The sequence below is a fragment of the Drosophila willistoni genome, unplaced genomic scaffold (assembly GCF_018902025.1).
Source record: "Drosophila willistoni isolate 14030-0811.24 unplaced genomic scaffold, UCI_dwil_1.1 Seg209, whole genome shotgun sequence".
In the NCBI taxonomy this organism is placed as follows: domain Eukaryota; kingdom Metazoa; phylum Arthropoda; class Insecta; order Diptera; family Drosophilidae; genus Drosophila; species Drosophila willistoni.
The window spans coordinates 1,321,725-1,339,971 of record NW_025814176.1 but is presented as its reverse complement, the minus strand read 5'-3'; the positions used below and the strand labels follow the sequence as shown (position 1 = coordinate 1,339,971).

General features: G+C 36.6%; 1 protein-coding gene and 1 pseudogene across 1 annotated transcript; both read left to right on the top strand.

Moving 5' to 3' along the window:
- The first annotated feature begins 7,679 nt into the window (after positions 1-7,679).
- LOC124461102 (histone H3-like) lies at positions 7,680-8,161 on the top strand. Its single transcript, XM_047012673.1, has one exon. The coding sequence runs from the start codon at positions 7,680-7,682 to the stop codon at positions 8,088-8,090; it is 411 nt and encodes a 136-aa protein (XP_046868629.1). The 3' UTR covers positions 8,091-8,161.
- A 7,251-nt stretch (positions 8,162-15,412) lies between these two features.
- LOC124461116 lies at positions 15,413-16,286 on the top strand (annotated as a pseudogene).
- The last annotated feature ends 1,961 nt before the right edge of the window (positions 16,287-18,247 follow it).

The following is an 18,247-nucleotide window of genomic DNA, read 5'->3' as shown; positions in this document are numbered from 1 at the left end:
CTTGTAAGTTAATTGCCCATCTCGCTAATCTACCGGAAAGGTCCTTCTGTTTCATAAGCCATTTTAGAGAAGCGTGATCGGTAACTACTACAAAAGTTTGTCCCTCAATGTATGCTCTAAATTTCTTAATTCCTTTAATTACTGCTAAACATTCGAGTTCTGATATCGTATAGTTTCTTTGCGCTTTCTTCAGTTTTTCTGACTTGTAAGCTATCGGTAGTTCTATGCCTTCGGAATTAGTTTGAGCTAACATACATCCTATACCTACTAAACTTGCATCACATAATAAAATAAACGGTTTCTTAAAATCGGGAGTGGTCAAAATAGGTGCTGAAGTTAATCTTCTTTTCAGTTCTGAGAAAGCGTAGTCTGCCTCTTCGTTTGAACTAAGAGATCGGTTCTTTTTTAAGAGTTCTGTTAATGGAAAGCTAATGGTGGCATAATTTTCAATAAAACGTCGATACCAGCCAGTGAGTCCCAAAAATCTCCTTGATTGTTTTACTGTTGTTGGAATCGGAAAGTCGTTTATTGCACAAATTTTTCCAGGATCGGTTTTCATTTGTCCGTATACAATAATAAAGCCGAGGTATTTAATCTCCCTAAACGAATACCCTTGTGCGCAAATAAGACGGTATGACACGATCCATAAGTCTACATAAAGTCTGCGGGGCGTTGCACAAACCAAAAGGCATCACTTTATATTGGTAAAGTGGCCGGTTAGGTATTGTGAAAGCGGTGTATTGACGTGAGCTTTCCTCTAACGGAATTTGCCAGAAGGCTTGCTTCATGTCCAGTCCAGTAATAAATCGAGCAGGTGGCAGCCTGCTAAGTATTCCATCAATATGGGGAAGAGGATACGCGTCCTTACGAGTGCACTGATTCACTGCTCTAGAATCTAAACATAATCGAACTTTTTCGCCACGTCTCACCAATACACAATTGGAGCTCCATGGGCTGTTACATTCTTCAATGATATCTAAATCTAACATTCTATCTATTTCCGTGAACATAAGCTTCTCAATGGCTGGTGAAATTGGCCAATGCCTTTGTTTAATGGGCCTAGTACTATCAACTTCAATCTTATGCTCAATAAGATGTGTGCGACCTAATCCTTCTTTATCGTAGCAGGGTAATTTAGCAATTGCAAAATTAAGTTTTTGCTGCTGAGACTCAGACAAACGGTGCATTTTCACGGAATCTCCATGATCATTTCCTTTTTCTTCAATAATATCCGATACTATTAACGGGTCTTCCTTTAATTTGTCTATTAAACCAAATTTACGCCAAAAATCTATTCCAAGATATATGTCTTGTTTTAAATCAGGAATAATAAAGAAATCAAGGGGTTTGGTAAGTTGTCGATACGTAATGTCACTTGTCAATTTACTTTTACCAAACATTCAGAATTGTTGGCCGTAATTATTTTGCCTGAACAATTGCGTGTTTTAGGATGCTTTAAAAACTCTTTAGCTACCTTACTTCCTAAGCAACTAATATTAGCGCCACAGTCCAAAAGAGCAGTGAAGGTCTGGCCTTCTATCTTTATTTCTGTGTACAATCGATTATCTGATCGGGAAAATATACTGGAAATCAATTTCTTGCGGTTATTTTTAACCTTCTTCCAAAAGAAGCGTAGTCTACGCGTAGAGCGCTTAGACTTAATCATTGGTCGTATGCTGTCTACGTCACCAAAGATGCGATGACGAACGGTCTCATACTGAGCCAAACGTAGGTGAAGAGGACGAAATGGGCTTTTATCGACTGTTGTCGAAGTTGATCCTACATTTCCTTGTGAATCTGTTTCTTTCCTACAAACAAGAGGTTCACATTCCTCTGTTTGGGAATATTTATCCTTCATTATTGGTCTGGATGCGACAACGAAGTGTTGATCGCCGCATCCGTCAGTCGGTTTTCCTGCGGGTTGCAATTACGACAACGCGGTTTAAAAACATTTACAGCTCCGCAACCATAGCAAAATATAGTACGCGGTTCTAGACAGATATCAAAACGGTGTCCAGGCTTCCGGCAGTTCCAACATGTAAGTTTATGTTGAAAAGCTTCCACCTCCTCCTGCATATAATTCTCGAAATTAGAGTCTAATTCAGCTATCTTTGAACGATGTCCAAAAGTATTCTTGGTCGGTATGCTCTTCATTTGTTTAGCAAATTGCTCGTGGGTGCGTACTTCCTGTCTCAGATGAGATAAGGTAAAAATTCCTAGATGCATAAGTTCATAACGAATTGCCGACTTTGAATGTCTAATTAATAACTTGACTAAAGAATCCTCTGAAAGTTGTGTGTTTAATCTTCCCACTAGCCTTTCGACACTAAACTGGTAATCCTCAAAGGTTTCATTCTCGCCCTGGTGTCTGCTATTAATCAGTTCCCAGGTGTCCATATCGTTATCTACTTCATCAAACTTCTTTCTAAATTCTACACAAAATTTATTCCAATCGAAACTTAGGTGTGCTCGATGAAATTTCCAAAACCAATCATTCGCTTTACCTGCGAAAAGTAAATACAAATGATCACAAAGTACTTGATAATCTTCATTCAAATTTTGTTCTGCTAATGAACGGACTCTGTATAGGAAATCCTCTGAATGCATTCCTTCTTTAGAACCATCAAATTTTATTCGCCAACTTTGCATAATGCTTGCTACTTTTTCGGGTGACAATGTCGAATTTGCTCGCGACCCTCTATTTGAGTTCTGAGTCTGACTACTAAGATTTCTAGATGTTTGCGTGTGGTTATAGTGTTCTTCTTGTCTTGGTGCCGGGAGGCTGAACGCTGCAGAACGTTCTGAATAGAAGCTAATTTGTCGTCAATCAGCAAAGCTAAATGGTTTACTAATTGTTCCTGTTGTGCTTGAATAGCAGTTTGTATCAAAGTTGTGTAATCGGGAGGGGTACTTGGTCTTGGACTACTAGCTTGGGTAGGCGGTGGCCTATGTTGATGTGAGGTGGTCGAAGATCTCGTGCCGATCCCTCTCCTTTGAATTGCTCCCTGATTACGAATAGGTTTGGTCTTGGCAGGTCGACCAGGTCCTGAACGAGTATTATAAGGGGTCACAGGCTGAGTTCTGGGCTCGCCTGATTTACTAGCTTCTTGGAGTTCCGTTTCCAAGTCAATATTTGATCTTACAAGTTGTTTCATCTTATAAGGATGCTTGCAAGTGGGGCATAAATTCGAAGTTTTTAAACACTCTGTAATACACTTATTGTGAAATCTGTGCTTACAAGGCGACGAAGCAATTGCTTCGTTTTCATTTAAAGTTTCATGGCAAATGCCGCAAAATGGGTCATTTTCTTGCAAAGCTCGCGCAATGCTCTCGTGACTGTGTCTAACAGACATACTTAAATTTTTCTTTAATTAATTTATATTATATAAATTTGGAATCCGCAATCCTATTGTCGTTTACAAAGTTGATTCCATCTGCACAAAAACTAGATTTCTATTAAATCTTAAACAAAAATTCCTATTGTCGATTTGTCTGAATGACGATTTCCTAAACTGGTCATATACCGACATACGCCAGTCATATGCTATTCCTGGTCCAGGTTCTTTTCACTCTAAACAAAGTTAAGGTCTGAGAATGCCTATTTTATAATATTGTAACTTTTCAACGACTCCATTGGGCAGTCAACCCGATATGGCCGAGTTGCAACTGCAACTCCTAACGATAGCCTCAAACTACAAAGATCATAAAATTTGCGTTCCCGCCTAGTCATACAAAGATACGTCATACGATGCTGTTGCCGCCAATAGTTTCTTCTGGTCGACTAATCCGAAAATTCCCGAATTACTATCGCGATTCACACAAGCAATCTACAACGGGCACCATCGCATTACGAGTCTGCATAACTAGCTTGAAAATAAAATTAATCTAAATAACTGAATATGAATGGATGATAATGAGCAATAATATTGTGGATACTTTGGTGGTGTACATATCCGATTAGTAGTGGGGTTGTCCTACGTTTTATTCGGGCCTCATGATTCGGCTCCATTACTGTAGTGGTGTTCTAAATTATTCGGGTCCCATGTTTGGCATTTCTGTAGTAAAGAATAATTTAGAATTCGAGTCCCACGGTTGGGCGCCATTTCTGTAGAGATGAATACATGTGCACGTGTAGTTGTTAGCTGCCTAATTTTTCTACGTTGCTAACGATGACACAAGTGTATGCTAAAGATCGGGGTCGTGCACTTCTAGCGTTGCTCTTGCTTAGCTCGTCGGATGAGGGGGGGTTCTTTCCTACTCTAGGCATACGCACGGATCATACAGAAAAAATATAAGTGCACTATCAGAAACTAAAAGGATGTAAAAAGCAAAATATTGGACCAGATCGGGATACTATTAATTGTGCGGACGACTTCTCTGCAGATTAGCTAAAGGTGTTGTTCGCTACCCCTTTCTGTACCCACCCTACCTTGGCAAACTATTGGGTTTACATAATTGCCCCTTAACAGACTCTTAATTGATCTTAGACGATTTGTAACGGCAGCATAGTCATGGATTCAGGCGACGGACTCCTCAATGAATTAGTTTACACAAACATGACGAAATTTCAAGTTACGGGCTTAATTCCAAACAAAAGGGTTTTCATGACTTAATATTCTAAGAAATTACAAAATAAAGATATGTAAAAAGATATAGCAAAATAAATTTAAATACGATAATTAGAGCAAATATAGATTCAAAAATTCATAGTAATTCAAAGGAGATTTAGGTTATGTGGCCGCGTGTGCCAGTTGGCAATGAAACAAATATTTATATATGTATATACATGTGTGTGTTAACTCACGATTTATCCAACGGTGCGATCTCTGGGCCCATCGATGCTGCAGGGATTTGCTGTATTATTTAGTTATTAGAAAAATGAAATGCAACAAAGCCAATCTCAACGCATTACATACCCATTAGGTTTCCTACTAAGGAAAACGTATTTTACTTAACCAAATAGGGACTTAATCTTAATAATATTTAAAGTTTCGTTACGTTACTTAAACTAATAATTCATTTGAATTTTCTTTTAGATCAGCAAAATTTACGTTAATAAAAGAAGAAAAAAAAAGTATTAAAAGGTGTTGCCGTGGTGCAACAAAAAAAAGTAGTATCCAAACCAAAGGGATGCTACGCCATACATTGCGTACAGATGAAACAAGAAAAGGTAGCAGAACTACTACTAAGTATGCATATGCACCAAAAAGAAATCGAAAAGTAGTAGATCTCGCTCAAATTGGGTGTATAATGTTGGTATTAGCCGGGGAATTGCGTCATTTCATCACCAGACTATTTTAGCCTGGCCCATGGCGATGATTATTGATGAAATGGAAGGGTTGACAAAATAAATCCGAGGCTCCCTGGTGTCCTGGTTATTAAGACATGTCTCTTTTTTTTTTGATCCAACGAAGAAAATATCAGCGATTGGGCTGGGGTACAATCAACCAAATTGTCCCAAAGAAAATGAAAAATCCAAGGCTGCTTGAAAGCCAAAAGTTGCTTGGTCGACGCCACGCGACCGAAATATAAATTTCAACTGAAATATATATAACGGTGTTTAAATTCTAATATTTTCACTAAATTTAATTTTGTATCACCTTATTCTTCGAATATTCACTAATATTTTTATTCACTTTAGCCAAATATGTATATTAATGCCTTGTGCAGTCACTGTACTTTTTAATGGTGATGCAATATGCACGTGTTTCACAAATATATATGTCTATATGTATATATATTTATGTGAATATAAATATTCACGTCTTTTCGCAATCAAAGTATCAAATTAAATGAAAAAGCCTGTACAAAGCCTGCGTAGTACGCAATAACCCCTTATTCATTTATTCTTGCAAACAAACAAAAGAAAACATTCTTTCCGAAATGCAATTAAAATTATTATTATTAAAGAGGGCTACTACATATTTGTCTGACACATCAGATAGTTTAATAATAATAATTTTATATTGTAGATTCGGTTCTTGTGCAACTAAAAATAAGGAGATTTTGTGCATAAATTCTTTGTGTTTTGTTGCTTTTTTTTTTTTTTTGAATAATAATTTTATTAATTTTTATTTTTTTGTATATACATATTTATAAACTCAAATAATTATTAAACCTGTTCTATTTTTTTTTATTATAAAATTTAAAATTGATAAAACAAGAACACATACCATTTTTTTTTCTTTTCTCTTTTGATTAATAACTTTAGTGGTCCTGAAAAGGACCGATTTTTTGAAGGGCATAATTTGTAGTTAATACATTTTGGTGTTTATAAATATTTTAACCACCGAATCCATAAAGAGTGCGGCCCTGTCTCTTCAATTCGTATACAACATCCATCGCAGTGACTGTCTTCCTTTTGGCATGTTCCGTGTAGGTTACTGCATCGCGGATTACATTTTCAAGAAATACCTTTAGGACACCACGAGTTTCCTCATGATAAGACCAGAAATTCGCTTCACACCGCCACGACGAGCCAAACGGCGGATAGCGGGCTTCGTGATACCTTGAATATTATCACGCAATACTTTACGATGACGCTTAGCACCACCCTTTCCCAATCCTTTTCCACCTTTGCCACGACCAGTCATTTTTATTTTTCACTTTTCACTATAAACGCACTGCACAAGAGTCAGAAATAAACTAATGCTGTATGTGTTGCCATCGCTTCTATTTATACCAAAAATCAAGAAAACACGAGAGAGTAAGAAATATGTTGCATCTCGCTCAGATGCTTCGTCAGAAAGTGAACGCGAATGTTTTTTTCTCTTTCTCTTTCTAACCCACCCTGATTTTGCTATAAAAGCAGGCACCAAACGAGCTGGCTTGTTTATTGTGTTTTGAACAGTGAAGAGTGAACATAAAAAAAACCACAGGGCCGGGGCTAACTTCGACCGCGTCAAAGTTTGTATACCCTTGCAACATTTTTGGTAACTCTTTCCTTACCTATAGCCATCAAAAGTGGAAAAACGTTTAAGCTAAAAAGGCTAATGTTTCCGAAAGAACGGCCTACAATCTTAGCATAGGAATAAACTAAGATATTGATCAAAGTCACTGTTTTCCACCGATCGTTCCTATGGGAGCTATATGATATAGTTACCCGATCTTTATCAAATTCGGCACAGTCATTAACAGATATAATAAACTAACATGTGTTTAATTTGAAAGCAATCGCGTCAAAAGTAACGAAGTTATTGACAAAAGTCACTGTTTTCGAAAGATCGTTCCTATGGGAGGTATATGATATAGTCACCCGATCTTGATCAAATTTAGCACAGTCGTTTATATGTGTAATTAACTCACGAATATTAAATTTCACAATAGCTCAGAAAATAACAAAGTTATTAAGAAAAGTCATTGTTCGTGACTTTATCATTTGTATGGGAGCTATATGATATAGTGATCCGATCCTGCTGAATCCGAGATATACAACGCCTGCAGTATATACAAGCTTACATGCAAAATTGTATCCTTGCTCTGTAGCTCTTACGGTCTAAGAGGAGTTTGCGTTGATCCAGACGGACGGACGGACGGACGGCTATTTGAACTCGTCTCGTCGTGCTGATCAAGAATATATATACTTTATATGGTTGGAGATGCATCCTTCTATGCGTTGCACACTTCTGACCAAAATTAATATACCCTTTTTGCAAGGGTATAAAAAGTGTAGTGAAAACATGGCTTGTACTAAGCAAACTGCTCGAAAATCGACTGGTGGCAAGGCGCCAAGGAAGCAGCTGGCTACTAAAGCAGCACGTAAGAGAGCTCCAGCAACCGGTGGTGTAAAGAAACCACATCGTTACCGTCCCGGTACTGTTGCCCTCCGTGAAATCCGTCGTTACCAGAAGAGCACAGAACTGCTCATTCGCAAATTGCCATTCCAGCGTTTAGTGCGTGAAATCGCTCAGGACTTTAAAACCGACATGCCTTTCCAGAGACCTGCAGTTATGGCTTTACAAGAAGCTAGCGAAGCCTATTTGGTTGGCCTATTTGAAGATACTAACTTGTGTGCAATCCATGCCAAACGAGTGGCCATAATGCCTAAGGATATTCAACTAGCCAGACGTATTCGAGGCGAGCGTGCTTAAATTAAATCTACTCGTGTAGTTACCGTCAGAGTAACTATTTCGAACACAATTTTAACGCAAAGCGCATTTTTGATACAAATCGGTCCTTTTCAGGACCACAAACTAGTCATGTCGATATTGAGATTATTATTTTCTAAATTAAACTTGATTTTTTATTCAATGTGTTTTATTCGGTTATGAGTATAAATATATTATATATGTCATTTAATTATTATAAAACCGTTATATTGGGCATATAATGGTTATGTACTAGTCATATACATTATCCAGATTTAATATTCAATAATTTTTGTTTATATTTTTAAAGGTCTGACATTTATACACATATCGATTTGAACTTAATCAATTTTGATTTTGTATATACTAATCAAAAAGCGCAAGAATACAACATTAATTTATAATAAATATAAAAAGCATAAAAATCAATATTGGATTTTTAAATTACCTAAATTAAAATAAAATAGAAAAAATAATTTTTTCCATCCTACACGTTTAATTTAATTGTTAGGCTTAGCAAGATTTTTTTTTTTTTCAGATTAGCGGACGTTGACGATACTATGCGCAGTACGTTCAAGTGGCCTCTACGACACCAGGACAAAGCCTGTTACGCGCGAGCCCAAGCAGATAACTGCCCACCTCCCACCCGACCGACCGAGGGGTGCAGCCGTATAACGCACGGCACGAATCGCGTGGACAAAATCACAATAGAAAAGACAGACAAACACATAATACTATAGCTATCTATTAACTAAATGGGATAGGATAGATGTTTTAAGCATATTAATAGAAAACTCTGAGCCGATTACAGGGGATAGAAGATTGTAATCAGAGCAGAGGACCCTAAAAGGTTCATGCATAGCATAGTTAGAAAACAACGACTAAGGGATAAAGGTATTAAAGGATGTCTACTCCGTCTACATGGTACCGACAGATTCACCTGAGCTAATAACTCAGGCGAGTCGATATCACCAATTAGGAGCTTGTGCATAAAAATGACACCAAGCATAATTCTACGGTTAGTTAGGGACGGAAGGTTAATCAAGAGAAGTCTACTAGAATACGAAGGCAAATTGACATTGCGATCCCAGCTTAAGCCACGAAGAGCAAATAGCAAGAACTGCTTTTGAACGGATTCTAGTCTAATCTGGTGCGACTCATATTGAGGTGACCAAATGCAAGATCCATACTCTAAAATAGGACGGACAAGCGAAGTAAAAAGAACTTTAGTTGTATAGGGGTCATCAAATTCTTTTGACCATCTTTTAATGAAACCCAGGACACTCATGGCCTTTGCGACCGTGGTGGAAATATGGGTGTTAAAATTTAACTTATGGTCCATAAGTACGCCCAAATCATTCATATTATTTAGACGTTCTAAAGGGCTGTTGTTTAGAATATAAGTGACCAGTTGAGGAGAGTTACGAAAAAAAGTCATTACCTTACATTTGGTAGTGTTAAGATTTAGTAGATTAAACTGGCACCAGGATTGAAAGTTTTTAAGATCAGCTTGTAGCCGACTAAATGAATCTGTATCTTTATAAGTAAGACAAAGCTTGACATCGTCAGCATACATAAGCACACGCGAATGAACAATGACTGATGGAAGATCGTTAATAAATAGTGTGAAGAGCAGAGGGCCAAGATGACTACCTTGAGGTACACCAGAAGTCACAGAAATGGAAACGGAAAAAGAAGACTTAAAAAGTACCTTCTGTTTTCTATTTGTTAAATATTCTCGAACCCAAGAAAGGAAAAGGGGTGGAAACCCAATGTCGCTCAGCTTAGAAAGTAATAGGGTATGATTAACGGAATCAAAGGCTTTGCTGAAGTCAGTGTATATGACATCAGTTTGTTTACCATTTTTGAACCCCTTGATAATTATTGATGTAAATTCTAAAAGGTTAGTGGTTGTAGATCTACGTTTCACAAACCCATGTTGGGATGGCGAAATAATAGAGCTGCAAAAATGTTGCAATTGAGAAGTTATAATTTTCTCAAAAGCTTTCGGAATAGCGGACAATTTTGAGATACCCCTATAGTTAGAGGCTTCGGACTTTTTGCCATTTTTATGCAGAGGAATAATATACGACTCCTTCCAAATAGATGGAAAAGAGGAAGATTCTACAGACAATAGAAACAATTTTAAAATGGGTTTACATAATGCGTTTGCACAGAACCTGAGTATACATCCAGGAATACCGTCTGGCCCCGGAGAATAAACAGGTTTAACTAATTTAAGTTCGGTAAGAATAGAACTTTCATCAATCACTGGATTGAAAATGCAATTAGCCTTTTTTAAATGATAAGGATACGGACTTGCTCGATATTCCGTTGAGGAATAAGTTGTTTTGAAAAAACTCGCAAACATATCGGCAATTGCCTGATCAGTGCTCGCTTTTTTATTTTGAAAAGACAAAAAAGATGGGTGCACAGAGGTCTTACGTTTAGAATTAACAAAATTATAAAATTGTTTAGGGTCAGAAGAAAACTGAAGCTTACACCGCTGAAGATAATTCTTATAGCATTGTGTATTAAGCATCATGAATTTTGAACGAGCGACTGTATACAGAGCATAATCTGATGAACGACGTGTTTTTTGGAACTTCTTATAATATCGTGTCTTCACATTTTTCAAATTGGATAGCTCGCGAGAGAACCAGGGAGGTTTGTTAAGCCGCTCCAGCCTACCAAGAGGCACACAAATATCAAAGAGTGAATTCAGAGTATCATAGAAAAAACGAACAGCCGAGTTCATATCACTACAATTGTACAGATAAGACCAATCGGTAGTAGCAATGTTTTCATTAAGGCTGGCAAAGTCAGTCTTACGAAAGCACCTAGTTAGTGGTAACTCATTTGAACCAAGTAATGGTGAAAGCAAGGGCAAATCAATTTTTAAATTTAATGTAGGATGAAATTTGTCTTCTGGAAGAACAAATGGTTCGATCCTAGAAACCTACAATAAGAAGAATCCAATACAAAAATAAGATCTAACGATTTTCCATTAGAATTTAAGACAGGATTGACTTGGGATAAAGATAAGCCTAGAAGGCCATCAATAAAGTCATGTGACAAAGAGGGCAGCAACGTGGTAGATTCATCTGTTAGTGACCATGCTAAAGCGGGTAAATTAAAATCACCTACAACTATGAGCATGTCTTGACTCGAAACTAAAGAGGAGACAAACTGAATTGCCTCTAAATGATTTAAATATACCACCATGTCTGACAATGGTGGAATATAGGAACAAGTAATGAAAGCATTAAAAGATTTAAAATTTACTTTAACACCGACAAACTCAATCTCCTGGGTACTAGAAAATTGAATCATTTCAGATGATAAAGCAGCATCCACAGCTATCAGAACGCCACCACCTATGCGAGAAATCCGGTCACGTCTGAAAATAGAAAAGTTTGTGGAAAAAACCGATGCATCAGCAATATCAGGTTTTAGCCACGTCTCTGTGAAAGCTAGAATGTTATGCTCAAAAGAAAGACTATCTACATAGAGATTAGGAAGTTTAGATTTCAGTCCTCTAACGTTCTGGTAACCCAGGTTAAGGGACGAAGCTAGTTTTTTGACACACCAGCAGATGCTGATGTGGCAGGAATAGTATTAGTTGTTGTTGTAGGCAAGCGAATCGGTTGCCGATTTTTCTTTTTTACAGTATATTCCTTAACTATTATATGTTTAGGCCAAAAATCTTCTCGACATATAGTGTCGAAGATATTGGCAGAAACACTAATTTTAAAGGACGAAATTCCCGAGAATAAGAAAATTTAAACTTCTCCACCGCAATATTCGAGACGTTAACTTTCTTCCGAATATAGGCTATTACATCATCAGATGTGACAACAGGGTCTAGCCTAGAAACAAATATATGTTTCTTTGGTGGTATGCCAACGAGAGGCCGCGGTCCCGAAGCGTCAGCCGCAGTAGTAACGTTGGACAAGTCACCCACTGCAGCAGTCAACTTGTTTACGGGGCCCTCGATACTTTTAGAACTATCGGCAATTTCCATTGGAATGGGTAATTGCCCAGACACATCGGACACTACAATAGGCATCGTTTTTAAGAGATCATTCCCAGGGATACCGGTAATTCATTACTAATAGCATTCACAACCGGCTCTTAAACGATATCAATTGCTGTACATTAGGAGTGGACGGTGCATGAGACCGGTCGGGGACGATAAGAGACGCTGGCGGATCTACAGATACAGAAACACCCCAAGGACCAGTGTCCTTTTACGTTTCGGAGACTCATTCATAAGCGATAAACTTCTGAACTGAGTCTCCACCGCAGTAAACTCCGCTTGGAGTTTATTAAAACCTGCCCTTAAAGTGTCAAAACTATCTCTAGTCCGCCTCATGAAAGAGCGCATCTCATTCTCGACCTCCCGGCAAGCATCACATCCATATTTTAAGCCACCACCTTTAGCAATAGACTCCTTGATTCTGCCTGTGTAACCTGCACACTTGACGTGAACCGCATTGTCACACAACCAACAAAGAATATAATCATGGGAGTCAACCGCATTAGTGGCAACTATGCAATTATTTTTTGAGCAGACAACCATTTTATCAAAAGTTTAATTTAATTACAAAAGGAAATACAAAAAAATAAAAAATAAAAATTCTAAAGGTAAAAAATCTGTGTATAAGAATATACTGACCAGTTCTGACACAAGGGTTAATGTGCAGAGTAAGCCTTCACAACTAAAGAATAAAAAGAAATGAAAACACAAAAACAAAAACACGTATCACAGAGTCGCGGGTAGGCAAAAGACGAGAGCGCAAATCAATCAAGAATAGGAAAGAGCGGGAGAGCGCGTCAAATTGAACACATGCAACAACAATTTGTACGCAAGAACGCGAGAGTTAGTTAAAACGGAAGACACAAAAGCAAAAGAGATAAACAAAACAACAACACCGCTAATGCAAGTATTGTTGTAAGTTTTGATTTTATTTAAATTTAAACAAAAACGACAGCAAGAATTCGCGAAATGAAAATAAAATTCGAATGTTGTAATTGTTATTAATTAAACCGATAATTTAAGAGTTATATAAAAGTATTCAATCGCGAGAAAAAATAAAAGTTGATAAGCGCAAAAAAAACACGTCCGTCCTCTGCAACGAGTGAAAGTTTATTAATGATTAATAATTATTTATTGTATTATTGAAGTGAAAACTTCTTTAGAATCGTTGGGAGTGATTTGAGACTCGATGAAACGAAAAAGCGACACTAAAAAGAGACACATATAGATCTTATAGTATTTAGCCTGCGAGAGAATGAGATGCAAATATATAGAAAGCATTATGAATAAAAAGCATTATGAAAAACTTCGACCAAGCTGGGAGTCGAACCCCGGCCGCCCGATCGCCAAGCGAGCACACTAACAACAGAGCCACGTCGACACTTTGTAAATTGCCGTCGAGTTCTGTAGTTAGTGTGCTCGCTTGGCGATCGGGCGGCCGGGGTTCGACTCCTAGCTTGGTCGAAGTTTTTCATAATGCTTTTTATATATTTATATATTTTTTTGAGATACATTTTTATTTACTTTTTATACCCTTGAAGAGGGTATTGTAAAATTGGTCAGATGTTCGTAACGCACAGAAGGAGGCGTTTACGACCCCATAAAGTATATAAATTCTTGATCAGCATGAGAAGCTGAGTTGATATAGCCATGTCCGCAAAATGTTTTCTTCTAGACCTATATGATATAGTGGTCCGATCCTAAGGATTTTCATACTTTATCTTACCCGGGTAATAAAAAACCCCAAAAAAAGATTTCATCCCGATAGCTCTTAAGACGGCTGAGTAAAACGCATACGCACAGACGGACGGACAGATGGACATGGCTATATCAACTCAGCTTCTCAGGTCGTAAACGCCTCCATCTGTGCGTTACGAACTTCTGACCAATTTTACAATACCCTCTGCAAGGGTATAAAAAGTAAATAAAAATGTATCACAAAATATATAATGAATGAATGCACAGCAACTAGAATCACTGTTTGTTCAGCTCTCTAAAGTGGGAGAAACATGTGCATGCGAAACCAGATTGAGCAATGGAAAAACAGTTTTTATTGTGGCAATTTATATTTCACCCAATCAATCAATAAATACCATCACGGAATTCATTCATGAAAATTTAATAAAGTATACACCAGAAGTATCGCGGATACTTAGAAAAGATTACGATAAAGTTCCAATGATTTTAAGTGGCGATTTTAACGTAAATTTTGCATTGGACACAGCGGTTCCTTTAATTGACTTTCTCAATACAACATTCAGTTGAAAAATGTGTAACAATCGCACTGAATCAACAACACGATCAAAAACAACAATTGACGCGGTATTTCAAAGATATGTTGACAACATCGAAACCAAAGCATTTGTATCATATTTTAGCTATCATAAGCCACTCGTATCATTTGTTGAAATTGAAAACATTGAGGATGAATAATAATAAAATGAAGAAAATAAAACATGACCTTTATAGCAATATTATAATGAACCTATAATTATCCCGCTCCTAATGCTGCTTTCGTCTCATTCTCTCTCAGTTTGTTTTACGGAAGGTTTCACTTCTATCGTGTCTAACCGTTAGACGCCCTCTTTTTTTTTTATTTTGCCTGTTAGCTAACAAGAAAAGTGTATACAAATTTCTTCAATTGATGGTCTATTAACAGGAATAATTATAATAGTTCAAATTTTAGCACACTGTTTATGGCATTAGCAACAAATTAAATAATAAAGTTAATTAAAAAAACAATTATATAAATGTTAATTTTTTGATTTCTTTTTAATAAATATTTTTATTTTTTCAATGCAAAAAACTAATATTGCATGCACTTTGCAAAATTGGTAATTTTTCACCGCATAGAGTCAATTACAATACAATTTTAGAATATGAATAAATTATATAACTCTAAATTTTTTGATTATTATCTAAAGTAAATTGTTGAAATTTTATAACAAATGAATAATTTTTTTAAAATTTTGATTTTTTCTGTTTTTTATGTAGGGTTACATGGGAAAATTGCATTCTGTAATACATATAGTTGAAATTTGATTGCCTATTCAAAATGAATCCATGAAATTATATATAAAAAAAGATTGGAATATAAATTCTACAACAATTATTAATATTGTGAGAAAATATTTTTTATAAATTTTCTTATTATTAAGAGTGAAAACAGCATTATACGAGCACTATTTAACAAAACTAACATTTTAATCGTCCAATACCATAGACATGTTCATACGGCTTCGATTCTCATTTGAATGAGGGCCTATGTCATAGCGAAATTTTCACACAATCATTATATTTAAAAGTGTATTTGGTGATATATATTTGTTTGATAATAAAGTGTATAATGTCTGATTCAGTAGCAGCAACATCAGCATCTCCTGTGGCTGTTGATAAGAAGGTGGCTGCCAAAAAAACATCGGCAGCGTCGTCAACAAAGGCCAAAAAATCAACTGCTCCACCATCGCATCCACCAACTCAGCAAATGGTAGACGCTTCGATTAAAAACTTAAAAGAACGTGGTGGCTCCTCACTACTGGCAATCTAAAAATATATTAGTGCCACATACAAGTGCGATGCCCAGAAACTTGCACCATTTATCAAGAGGTACTTAAAGTCAGCTGTCGGAAATGGTAAAATGATCCAAACAAAAGGAAAGGGTGCCTCTGGTTCATTTAAACTGTCTGCTGCCGCTAAAGAGGAACCGAAGCCAAAGGTTGCCTCTGTAGAAAAGAAAAGTAAACCGAAAAAGGTAACTCAATCAGCAGCAGCTAAAAAGAAAGCAATCGGTAGCAAAAAAATAACTGGTGCTGGCTCTGTTGATAAGAAACCAAAGGCCAAAAAGGCAGTCGCAACCAAAAAGACAGCCGATAAAAAGAAGAGTGAAAAGGTAAAGGTAAAGGATGCTAAGAAAACAGGAACTGTAAAATCCAAACCTGTCGCATCGAAATCTAAGTCGAGTTCAACTAAGCCAAAAGCTAAAACAGTTGCCGTATCATCGGCTAAACCAAAAAAGCCAACCAAAAAGGCAGCTGCTCCTGCTACCGTCAAGAAGGCAAAAAGCCAAGACAACTGCTAGCAAGAAGTGAATAATTAATACTTTATTGCAATCGTAATATTGAAAAAATTTTAGATATCGAATACGAAAATCTAAAATTTTATTTAAACACAGCCAGGTCGGCGCGTTAAGTTTCAGCGTTAAGCGTTAAGTTTTAGCTCCATCGGCGAATTGTCCATGAAGAGTATGTTATGCCTGACTTCAGCATTGCTTGGTGGCCCCAGATCATCGCATTTTGGGCACTCGTGTTGATCCTGCAGCAAATAGTCTGGACCGTGTAGCCATGTGACCACTGCGGCCAGCAGTTCCATCCTTGGTATAGATAGTGGACTCAACGGTGTCACTTTTGCCTTGGAGGCCACGAAGCTGAGATAGGTTCTTTCCCCCTGGCGGAGGTTACAGACTGCTGCGTATGCCAATTCGCTGGCGTCCAAGAACTTATGTAACTGAATACCATGGATTTGATCGCTGCTGTTGAAACGTACAACGCCTCAATGCTGTTGATGGGCAACTAAATATCCACAAATACGAAACCACAAAGGCTTACCAACCATTGCAATCGGCAACTATACGTTATTGTGTGAGGCCTATCTTGGTGTTTACTCGATTCATCTGCGGGATTCTTAATGCGGCTAGCATGACAATCGGCTGGGGTGGTTCTTTGACGAATGTGTTTCACCCACTCACACGTCAGCAACTTTAAATAAAGTCCCTGTGCTGAAACTCGAAATAGAATAGAGAGAAAAGAATAGAAAAAAATAGTCCAAGTGTTGGCTGCATAGGTGAATTTACAGCCGCGCTCTCTACCCACCCTACCATGATTTTCCTTTCAGCGCTAGTGGAAAATCTCAAAACAAACGTCCTTATTCACATTAGATTGCCCAAAAAGAAAATTCAGAAAATTACCTCATTATAAATATCATTATCATTCACTTAAATTAAATTTTCCACAATCATTCATTTCTTAAAATCTAATATTTCATTCAGTTGTATCTCTGAGAACAAAGTTAACTCATAAAAAAAAAACCCAAAACCATTCTATAATATATAAGAAAATTTACAATTTTATAAATGATCAACATATTAATTTGTAATTTCTAAAAAAATATATAGCTCGAAACTTTACCGCATAACGATTCATATTCAAAGATTAATAAATCCAAAATCAAAAAAAAATATTCTAAACACTCGGCATAATTTAATTGTGCAAAAGCAAAACGTCACGCCATATGCGTCGTCCCATATGCAGCGTATAAATTCGCATACAAAACGTCTTCAAACAAAAAATTTATGCATATCTATTCACTCTTTCTTATATTTTTGATTCTTTTCACTTTTCATTTCATTCTTATTTCTTTTCTTTACGCATGATTTTATTTGAAACAACATTAGAAGTATATAAAATATATAGTGGGGCAAACGGAGTGGAGGTAAGCAACGACAATTGTTTTCGCTCTTGTCTTTGCATTGAATACACTTGCTTAATCTCTCCGACTTCGCTTAATATACAAATTTGGTAACAAAAAAATTAAGTAGAAAAACTCACCCTTGTAGCGTCCGACGAAGGCCTTCTTTTCTTCTATGTTTTCACTTTCTTAATTTTTTTTTGTTATAGATTTTTTTTGACCTTTCAATTTTTCATTAGATTTTATTCTTGCTTTTATTCTGCTTAATTTTTTTTAATTTATTTATGTCTTTACTTTTTTTCTTATTTTCAGTGTATGTTACCTCGCGACGTTTTCTTCTTTGCAAATTTGTTCGCCTTTTTTTTCCACTTGCTTCACTCCCACTGTTTTCTCTTTCTTATTACCAATTATTACTTGTACATTATTATTATTACTATTACTAATTATTACTTGCACATTATTATTATTACTTATTATTACTTGCACATTATTATTATTACTATTACTGATTATTACTTGCAACCTCTTATGTATAAGAATATTCGCTGCAGTGCAGGCAGCGAGAAAAAGAATGTTAAGCAGAAATGAAAGAATGTCCGTTACAATTCACAGATCGGATCATTCGAGAATAATAAGAAAGAGAATGACATACTGCTGT

Excerpts from the sequence above, each read along its gene's own strand:
- LOC124461102 (XM_047012673.1), top strand. The coding sequence starts at position 7,680 with ATGGCTTGTACTAAGCAAACTGCTCGAAAATCGACTGGTGGCAAGGCG.